The following is an 11,238-nucleotide window of genomic DNA, read 5'->3' as shown; positions in this document are numbered from 1 at the left end:
TGCTGAGGAAGAACATATTTTTGCTGTCATTTCTACAAAAATAACAGTGAATTTAAGATTAAGCTGACAATATATTTTTTTTGCAGTGAAAACTTGTTCGCACCGGCATCGCACAAAAACATTTCTCAATCTCTTTTTTTCTCTCTCTTTCGGACGTGCACTCTCTCCGTTCTCGGCGTCGCGACGCCACAAGGGGGGGCCTTGCATTGCAGAGTAGTCCACTCTTTTCGCGGGTTTCAGCCGCTCTATACCTTGGACAGTTTCGCGCTCACCCGTTCAGTTGTCGTCGAGAAGCCCATTCAAACGGTTCGCGTGCGTACTTTGCGCTTCGACGTTTCATTGAAGGGAGAGTGTTTTCTGAACGAAGGGGGGCGACAGAAAAAAAGCCGGGTCTTTGTGTGGATGTTTTGGCTCGGAACAGTGTGTGGGGGACTTGTGAACAAAAAGGAAGCAGACAACATTAAGTTTGGTGGAGTTGTTTTTTTTGGTAGTTCATTGTAAAAGAATAGCAAAGCTATCGTATTAAGTGACAGTGAATTGCGGAAAACTGTGAACTGAGTGAGTCATTCAGTTATTAGCGGAGAAGCTATAATACTGCGGATTATTGTTTGGAATATCTTCTGTCCTGGCGGCGGTACACCACTTTTCGATGTGAGTTTTATGTTGCGGTTAAAATGGTGGATGGATTGCAATTCGCTGTATCTGTGTGGTTTTGGGACAAACAAAAGCGTCATGCTTGTGTGTGGCGACAGATTATGTCGCAAGTTGAATGAACTGCGTCAAACTTACAATAACTACTTGTTGAAAAATACTTGAATAGATAGTTATACTCCTTGAAACTGAGCCTAGGTTGACAATCAAACTATGTAAAAACCCCTAATCAACTATGGTTCAAACATTCGCAAAACTCCAAATAATGTGTTCACTAACACATGCAGAAAAGATGCACAGACGACGCAGCTGCCATTTTTGTAAGGACCAACAGGAATGCATCTTTTGGCTGTAGACCAATTAATTTGAGCAATTTGCAATTTACAGGAAGCCATTTTGGAGAGCTGGAGCGCATTCAAAAAAGAAGTATAACGTTGTCTACTTTGTTAGGTTTTTGCTTTTCTCAAATATTTCACAAAAAATTGCTAGTACTCCACATCAAACTTTATCAGTTTGTTGAATGAAACTATCAACATATGAGTGCTGATTTTGTATCAATTATTTTGATAATAAAACTAAAAGTTTTTATAAGTATCCATTCCCTACACAAAATAATTCAAAATTTAGGAGGCAAACAAGAATTTGTTATACCACTCTATTAATTGAAAATGAAAACAATTTGCACATGCAAAGAATTTAACACAACTATTCAAATGAATTTAAAAAATGCAGTTTTTAAGTATTATGATTAGGGCTAGTGATTTTTCGCGATTTCACGGAAGCCGCGTAACAGTGAAATGCCGCGAAATCTGAAATATCGAATTGAGTAATCGCTACTAAGTGCATATAAGCTTTTTTTCTAATCCAAACATTTTAAAAGATTTTAAACAAGCATTTTAAAGCAGTTTATAAAATAAAAAAGTATTTCATATAAGATCTTCAATAATTTTTTGAAAATATTTTTGTTAGAATATTTAACAAAATGCAGATAGTTTCTTTATTCCACAAAATTTCAAAAAGATTTTAAAAGAACGTTAATCAACACTATATTGTACTTATTTAAATGATTCTTGTTTTGATGAATTAGAGGTTCTGGACGAGCTTCGTTTTCAAGTTATTTAAGCAAATTATTTTTAAAAATTTCAATACAATTGAAACAGCTGATTAATAAGTTTTTGAAATTTTGTATTAGGTCCTATAAAAAAATGTTAACATTGAGTGTATCCCTTTCACACCTTATGTCAATGTTCATTAGAGTACGCGGGATACACTCTTTGTTTACATTTGTTTGTAAGACCTGATAAAAAAAAATCTGGAATTCAACTGATGGAAATTCTTCAAAACCGTCAACTGGGGTGAATTGGGACAGCAGTTTTAATCATGTTAGAGCACAATATTTTGATTTGTCTGGTTGGTTTCTAATAGAACAGACTCAGATCAACAAAATGTGTACACCCATTTCCAAATTTAAAACCTTTAGGTGCTCTAAACACTGCTGTCCCTATTTAGACTGTAGTCCCGATTCACCCCAGATGATGGTTACTCCTTTTTAAAATAAATAATTTGTGTCAGGGGGTTTTATTTTGTATCTAAAACCACTGCTAACTGTTAAGACACTTTTCAATTAATAATTTTGCTGAAAGACTACATTTCAACGATTATTTTGAGCAGTTTGTAGAGTAATAGAAATTGCCGTGAAATTTCAATGTTTTTTAATTGGCATGCCACGTAATTTCGTTTTTTTGCCGTGAAAAATCACTAGCCCTAATTAAAAATGAATTAAAGCTTGCTTGAGCTACGTTTTTCAAAGAGGAATCTCTTTTCAATGCCAAAAAGTTTGCAGAATTATCAAAGGGGCTATCCATAAACCACGTCGACACTTTAGGGGGGGTGTATGGGATTTTCCACGCTCCAACCAAAAAAATTTTTTTTTTGTATGGAGCAAAGGAAATACGAAATAAATGAAATCAATCAAAATAAAACAATGATACAGCCGATTCATAAAAATAACAAACTTACACATTTTTAAGTTGAGGTCAGTAAATGCTTCAGTTTCGTCAAGGTATGACAGATTTGGGCATCCTGAACACACTCTAATCGACACAATTGAATTTGAATGAATTATGGAATACATAAAATTGTAAATTTCAGATATTGGTGGGATGTTGATCAAAAATTGTCACTCGATTATCTCGACATTGGCTGAACCGATTTTGTCCGTTTTGGCGTCATTCGATCTGTCTTGGGGTCCCATAAGTCGCTATTTAAAATTATGCAGTTTAGTTAAGTACTTCAAAAGTTATGCAAAAAAACGATTTTAACAAAAGTCCAGAAGATTGCAAAAAGGGTGGTTTTTGTTAGGTATTCAAAAAACCTTTCCAACGCGTCCAAGACATTGAAGATCTGACAACCCTAACAAAAGTTATAAGCACTTAAGTGTTATTTATACCCTTTTTGGAGGCCGGATATCAGATATTTTGATGAAAACGTTGTCCGGATCTCTTATGCGACCTATCGTTGGATAGGTATTTAAAAGAGCTTTCCAACGCGTCCAAAACATTTAAGATCTGACAACCCTATCAAAAGTTATAAGCACTTAAGTGTTATTTACGCACTTTTAGGATTTTGGATAGCACCCTTCAAATGTGAGGAAGGCGCCAACCACCTAAGGGTGTATTAAATAACGTTTTTTCAGCTAAATTCGGTTGAAGTGGCGCGGAGTTATGATTTTTTGAAACATATGATTTTTGCGAAAATTGACGAAAATGGCAATATTTTGGACCACCCTAACACGACGTAGGTCACCCTAATGGCCAAAGAAAAAAAATAGGGGTCTTACTTGCATTAAAATTCACATTATTTATCATGATACTTTTAGATAGGTACATTATTTTTCATGTAACTTTTTTTCTGTGCTCAAGAGCACACAAATACTCTTATTTTGTGCTTCTAAACCCTGCACACAATCGTAATTGTAACCGATTCGCAACAATGAGATTACGAACAGTTAATGGCTTCCAGCGTTATTCAGGCTATTCACATTAATAAAGCAAATAGCTCACGATTCGAGGGGGCTTCATTTAATTAGTTGCCAAAACCAGGGGCAACTTAATTGGCGCCATCATGAATTTCCCCCCTTCTTTCACGTTGATAACAATGCTTGGTAACGCGTTGACGTCCACGTGACTCCCCAGAAGAGTGTTTTGGCTTTGTACAAGGAGAGACGTCATTATGAGTGGTTGTTTCATCCCTTTTTGGTTTTTTTTTTCAACATATTGAATTGTAATGTTTAGGACTAACACGTGGACAACGATAAGTTGTGCCACTTGAGTGAAAATGTATAATGTTTGAATAATTTAGTTTTATTTCGAAGTTTAAATATGTATTAACAAATTTGTTATAGTTTGCAATTTCAATTTGTTGACTGTCGTTTTAAGCTGACCGATGCGGTGTTGAAATCTCACCGTGTCACGTTGCAGAACCATGTTCCGGCGCTCGGTTGCGGTCGCCAGTTTGCTGATACATAAACAAATGTTTCCCATTGAGATTCAAATTTTAACAACACATTTTTTTTCCGCTCTCTCCCCATGACCTTTTCACAGTTTCGCTCGAGTTAACTTGCAGCTCCACGTGATGTCTCCGACCGCCGTTGGGGCGGACCTGGGCCCATCCGATGATGGTCCAATCGTTCAGCAGCAGCATCAGTTTATGGAGGACAGCGAGACGTCCAACAGCAGCCAGCCCCAGTCCAGAGTCATCGTGGTCACCCCGGCAGCCTCGCCGAACGCAACGAGCTTTTCGGTCATAAATTACGGTGAGCTGAGGGGGTCGATTATCTGGTGAGAGGGGGGGTCTTATCACGGATTTGTTCCGCACGTGCCGACACATTTTGTTGTTTTGACTATCAAGGGGGATGATAAGGTTTATGATGAGGATGAGAATTGTTTGCAAAAATAGACCTTATTGACAATATTTTGAACGAATTCGTTCAGCAAGTCTACTTCAGAGTTCAACCACCTCAGTGAACAACCTCTTATCTACAAAAGGAAGCCGACACGCCACGTGCCTTCCCATCACCGTCATGCTGAATTATCCCACGAACAGAAATGCTTACAGCTTGGCCGTTCCCCGCGTTGAATCATATGTTCCCGGGAAGTCGTCAATTTCAAGTTCTCACCCGTTGAATACTGCTGCGGGTAATGGAGAATAGACACCCTTCCCCCTCCACTCCTTAGGTGGAGTCAGCACGTGGTTAATTCAGCTGGCTGGCCGGAATGGCGGGAATGTGGAACGGCGTCCATTGTTTGGGGGGAGGGGGGGGGGCTCGGTCAGTAGTCCGTTGGTGGTGAAGCCTTCGTGCGTCATCAGATCTGCTGCAGTGAGTTGATTTTTTTGCTTACGGTTTGAATTCGAGCTTTTTGAAGCTGGTTTGACGTAGGCTAACGGCCTAGTTTGGATCATCATGAGTGTTATCAAACAGCTGGTGAAAGTTGCAATAATTTTCACTTGATGCATGAAAATAGCTTTCAAACTAAATTTGAGCGAAAATGCTAATTGTCGTGAACTCTTAAATTTCGATTTTTTTTCCAAAAATCACTATTTTTTTCAAAAAATCATAACTTTGCGGCAGATTTTTTAACCATGCTTCTCTATGGCTCAAAAGTTGTGGATTTTTGTTCCCCAAAATATATCAAAAAATCTCAAAAATAAAAAAAATACTTTTTTTGGAGAATTGAGTTTTTGTAAAAACAATGTTAAATGCAAAAAATCGACAAAAAAAAATTCCGTGTGCCTATTTTTTTCTCAATAGTCCTCAACAATACCTACAACTTTGCCCAAGACTCCAAATTGATCAAAAAATTCAACCAAAAGTTACAGCTGTTTAAATATTTACGTACCATTTTTGTATGGACAGCTGCTAAAATTGTATGGAGACTTGTATGGGTGAACCAATGACACAAAATAGCTTATTTGGTCATAGGGAAGGCTCCCACAAAGTTTGAGCCAAATAAAAAAATAAAAATGGTCGAAATCGGCCGATTTCCTAGCTCATATCAATATCTATATCTGGATGTGATCAAATTTGTAATTGATTTAAAGAATTTCGAATTAATTTAGATTAGCACTTTGACTTATCTAAATTTCCAATATTTTCTGGAAATTCAAATCCAGATTTGGATTCAGCGGCCCAAATTACATAAAATTCAATATTTATGCCTTTGTAACATTAGCTTTAAATCTCGTGTATTTATTCGGCCGTAACCATATAGATTAATTGGTAAAACCGCCTTTTCTAAATTCTAATGTGTAGGTATCTATTGATTTCAATCGATTTTCTTTATTCAGAAAATTTGCCTGGTCGTAAAATTGAAACGATTGAAGCATTTTATTACAATCAACTGGGACGAATTAGTAGTACAGCAGTAGTGCTGTGGACAGCAGTTTTTAAAGTAGAGCATCAAATTTGTAAATCGATGGATTAATTTTGTTGTGCTATTTCTGTTCTACAACGAGAAAAATTAGTTCTCAAAATCGTGAACAAGCGTTGTTCAACGTTACAACGTGTTCAAATTTCATGGTTAATTTTCTGAAAAAGGCACCATGGAATTTGAACGTTTTGTTTGTGTTTTCGAAATTCATGAACGCTTGTTCACGATTTTGATTTTTTTTAGCTCCGTGTAAGCGATACCAATAGAAAAATAGCAAAGTATTGTGCAAAAACATGAATAAAACAATTTTGTCCAATAAATTATTATTCGTGCGATAGATTTGACCTCACAATTAGACACCTTAGTATTAATATGTTGTATATAAAATGCGCTGACATAATTATTGCTTTTAATAAAAGGTTTAAGATTAAAACATTTGAATATTTGAAACAAAAAATCATAAATTTGTTTGATTAAATCACAAAGAATAACTAAAGCAACACATTTATTGGTAAAAAAAACAAAGAAAGACAATGATTCGAATCGCTAGCACAGAGCCTGCCCGACCGTGCAATTGTCACCTTGTTCTATTTGCCCAAGTGCCATAATTGCGGTTGTTAAGGGAGATGCATCGCTGCTGCTGCTGTTGCCAATGCATCCTCTACGCCATTATTGTGCGAACATGTGAGTTTACAGCTCTAAACGGTATGTGTTTTGTAAATAATCGCGATGAGTGCGCAATGAAACCGAGAGTGGGTGCGATGCGATTTGCCATCCCCACAGGGTGGATCGAAAGTATCCGGCATTTGGGGTGGAATGCGAACATTTTTTTTTTCATGGTACAGTTAAACTCTGGTTTTTTGAGTGAGGATTGATACTTTTTAGTTTAATCTTATTGGCTGTATCAATTTTTTTATGTCGTAAAATGTGCCGTTTCAACGTTCCACGAGTTAAGAACGCTCGGTCACGAGGACGTACGTTCTTGACATGCATTCACCGTATAATGTAGCTTGCGCAGCAACACGTGAATGGAAATTGAAACGGGGAGGAGATCTTGCTCAAATCTGGTATTTAAAGTATTTCAAGCGGCCTACCCGAGCCGTTGAACTGAACATTCGGAAAAAATATGTTAAACCTATGCTGATTGTAGTCCAAAATTTGCTGACCCTAGAAAAAAAATCCGTCCATAACCGGCCTGCCACAGAACGTGACCGCACTGTGGCTTGACGATAGGGAACGAACGATTAGTGTGAACCGCAGGTTGAGGAGAGGATGCTTGAAACGACCGTAACAACCAGCAGCAACTAGCAACTGCAGCTGTAGACGCATGTGACAGGCTGATGTTGCCAAGCCGTTACAAGTAGGGGTTCGCCTTAGTAACGCGGATCACAAAACGTGATTCGGACAGTTCAGGTCGCGTCGATTCCAAGTACAGCTGGGAAACCTCGATGGTTTGACTGCAGTTGTTTTGAATTTTGCATCAAGAAATTGCAACGTCACAGGACGTCAAACCACCGGAGCTCTGCTGTATTGACAGCAGTTCCGATTTGTTTGTGCCACGTGGCACTTCCGAGAAATCACATGCGGACTCTCTTTCTCTCTGTTGACAGCCGTGTTTGCTCGCTCTTGTTTGCGCAGATTAAATTAGAAGCTAGTCGCCTTGGGCCGCTCATTGGCAAGTTCGCAGATGACTAAGCGTTACATTTACTGCGAATAATACACACGGTCTGCCCAGCTAGACTAGCACTTGTGTGCCGCTGGAAAACGTGACCCGCTGGCCATGCCGCTGGTACTCCTCACGGGTTAAGCCGCGCACTTCAACCGTGCTATCTGTCGGCGACGATCAGCTTTAGTTACGGAGAACTTCGAGAGCACCCGCCGAACGCCTCCACAGCCGTTAAGGCCACGCTTATTCCACGCCGCCATCAATCACTCTCGAAAGAGTTCGAAGCTAACCTGGCCGGGCATTTCCAGGGTGTGTTGCCGGCGGGAGAGTCGCTGAGCTTATAGAGAAACACTTGCCACGGCACGTGACAACTCTATGGTGGACGAACGACGACGGCGAGTCAAGTGTGACTCCGATGCAACGCGTCCGTTGTGTTCCGCCGCCAAGCTCAGTCGGGTCAGGTCCGCGAACGGGTTCGAACGTTGCAAAGTGAGCACACACACACACACCTACGATTTGGCAGCGTTTGGTTGGGGAGGTATCAGGTTGGTAATGTTCTTCTGAGTTGAAAAGCCACGTGGAGATAACTAAAGAAGAACTTCGATGGCTTGACCTCGTTTGTTTTATATCTTCGACTGTAATTACCAGTCTTAAATATGAGGGATTTGAAAACGGCTGATTTAGACCATTTTATTTTTTTAATTGGCTCAAATTTTGTAGGGGTCTTTCCTATGACCAAAGAAGCCATTTTGTGTCGTGGGTTCAGTGGTAGCGTAAACCGCGGTGACTTTGATAGGATTTCAATTTATTTTTGGCATATTTTCCAACTGGTGAGGGTTTTCTCAAGATTATTATTTTTAAAACATGTACTGAGGTAGGCCACACAAAGTCTATGCACTATTTTTGAAAAAAAAGTTTTTTCAATAATGGTTTGAAAAATTATGAATTTCGTTTTCCGATTCAAAATCATGACACTTTGAGAAGTTTTAAATAACACCTTTCATCCACATTTTCTTAATTATTGTTAACTAACTTTTTAAACTTTTCTAAATTTTATGAAAAGTTCTTCTTGAGGTACTTTGAGCACTTCTCTACCACGGTCAATATGATTCCAAACTATCAGATTTAATTTGTACTCCTCATTATGCGGAAAAATCTCAAACCTGAGCAGTTCTCTACGAAATCGGTCTTTTTTCTTCAATTTTAGTTTTTGTATTTTTTAATCCGACTGAAACTTTTTTGGTGCCTTCGGTATGCCTAAAGAAGCCATTTTGCATCATTAGTTTGTCCATAAAATTTTCCATACAAATTTGGCAGCTGTCCATACAAAAATGATGTATGAAAATTCAAAAATCTGTATCTTTTGAAGGAATTTTTTGATCGATTTGGTGTCTTCGGCAAAGTTGTAGGTATGGATACAGACTACACTGAAAAAAAATGATACACGGTAAAAAAAATTTGGTGATTTTTTTATTTAGGTTTTTATCACTAAAACTTGATTTGCAAAAAAACACTTTTTTTAATTTTTTTTATTTTTTGATATGTTTTAGAGGACATAAAATGCCAACTATTCAGAAATTTCCAGGTTGTGCAAAAAATCTTTGACCGAGTTATGAATTTTTTAATCAATACTGTTTGAAAATAGTCGCAGTTTTTCATTTTTTTTTTGAATAGTGCACATGTTTGCACACTTTTGGAAAAAATATTTTTGAAAAGCTGAGAAAATTCTCTATATTTTGCTTTTTCGGACTTTGTTGATACGACCTTTAGTTGCTGAGATATTGCAATGCAAAGGTTTAAAAACAGGAAAATTTATGTTTTCAAAGTCTCACCCAAACAACCCACCATTTTTTATTGTCGATATCTCAGCAATATGTTAATATATGAAACATTTGTGAAATTTTCCGATCTTTTCGAAAAAAATTTTTAAACCAAGACTTATATTTTAAAAGGGCGTAATATTGAATGTTGGGCCCTTTTGAAATGTTAGTCTTGATTTGAAAATTTTGAAAATATTTTTTTCGAAAAGATCCGAAAATTTCTCAAATGTTTCATGTATTAACATTGAAAATCGGACCATTACTTGCTGAGATATCGACAATAAAAAATGGTGGGTTGTTTGGGTGAGACTTTAAAAACATCAATTTTCCTGTTTTTAAACCTTTGCATTGCAATATCTCAGCAACTAAAGGTCGTATCAACAAAGTCCGAAAAAGCAAAATATAGAGAATTTTCTCAGCTTTTCAAAAATATTTTTCCAAAAGTGTGCAAACATGTGCACTATTAAAAAAAAAAAAAACTGCGACTATTTTCAAAAAAGTTACCTTAAAATGGCTATAACTTGAAAACGGTACACTTTATCAAAATTTCACTAGAGTACGTTTTGATTGCAAATTTGATTTTACATCGAAAAATGAAGTTGAATTTTTTTGCGACCAATATTTCGATTTTTTGAAAAAACAGTATTGATTAAAAAATTCATAACTCGGTCAAAGATTTTTTGCACAACCTGGAAATTTCTGAAAAGTTGGCATTTTATGTCCTCTAAAACATAACGAAAAAAAAAATAGTGTTTTTTTGCAAATCAAGTTTTAGTGATAAAAAGTTAAATAAAAAAAATCACTAAATTTTTTTTACATTGTATCATTTTTTTTTCAGTGTAGTCTGTATCCATACCTACAACTTTGCCGAAGACACCAAATCGATCAAAAAATTCCTTCAAAAGATACAGATTTTTGAATTTTCATACATCATTTTTGTATGGACAGCTGCCAAATTTGTATGGAAAATTTTATGGACAAACTAATGATGCAAAATGGCTTCTTTAGGCATACCGAAGGCACCAAAAAAGTTTCAGTCGGATTAAAAAATACAAAAAAAATTCGAATGACCGAAATCCTAGAGAACTGCTCACCTATCAAAGTCACCCCGTTTTACGGATATTCGAAAATCTGTAACTTTTTAAGAGATGTTCAGATCGATTTGGTGTTTTCGGCAAAATTATAAGCAAAATTCAAGGCAAATTTTTACAAAGAAATGATTTTTGTTCGGTAGAATTGGCGTTTCCAGCTTGGATTTTTGGGTTATTCCAAAGTACGTTATAAATCTGGTAAATTTGGTTTTAAAACATTTATTGAAGATCAAATATATAATTTAGTGTCTTTTGATGCATATTCATAAGAAATTTGATGAACCCATCAATTTTCATCATTTTTCTGAATTAAAAAAAAAAAATCTCCAATTCTTTCGAATACAAAATTTAAAAAAAAATGAAGGAAGACTAACATTTCAAAAGGCCCAAGTATTCAAAATACGCCCTTTTAGAATGTTAGTCTTGATTAAAAAAATAAAATATTGTTTTTCGAAAAGATTTCCGATCTTTTAACGAATTTTTATTTTATTTTACATTGTAAATCAGACCATAAGTTGCTTAGAGACATCGTCATTTGAAAATGTAGGGTTTATTGGGGTTGGGCAGTATTGATTCGTCTT

The 11,238-nt window shown here is 36.6% G+C and overlaps 1 protein-coding gene across 1 annotated transcript in view; it reads left to right on the top strand.

The window, feature by feature from the left end:
• The first annotated feature begins 287 nt into the window (after positions 1-287).
• LOC120421242 (uncharacterized) overlaps positions 288-11,238 on the top strand; it is a 12,711-nt gene continuing 1,760 nt past the window's right edge. Inside the window, exons 1-2 of the mRNA XM_052710451.1 lie at positions 288-651; positions 4,254-4,465. Of these exons, the coding sequence (XP_052566411.1) occupies positions 4,285-4,465 (181 nt within the window). The 5' untranslated portion in view covers positions 288-651; positions 4,254-4,284. The remainder of the gene's footprint in view (positions 652-4,253; positions 4,466-11,238) is intronic.

Source organism: Culex pipiens, chromosome 3, assembly GCF_016801865.2.
Source record: "Culex pipiens pallens isolate TS chromosome 3, TS_CPP_V2, whole genome shotgun sequence".
Classification (NCBI taxonomy): Eukaryota; Metazoa; Arthropoda; class Insecta; order Diptera; family Culicidae; genus Culex; species Culex pipiens.
This window is presented reverse-complemented; position numbering and strand designations above follow the sequence as displayed.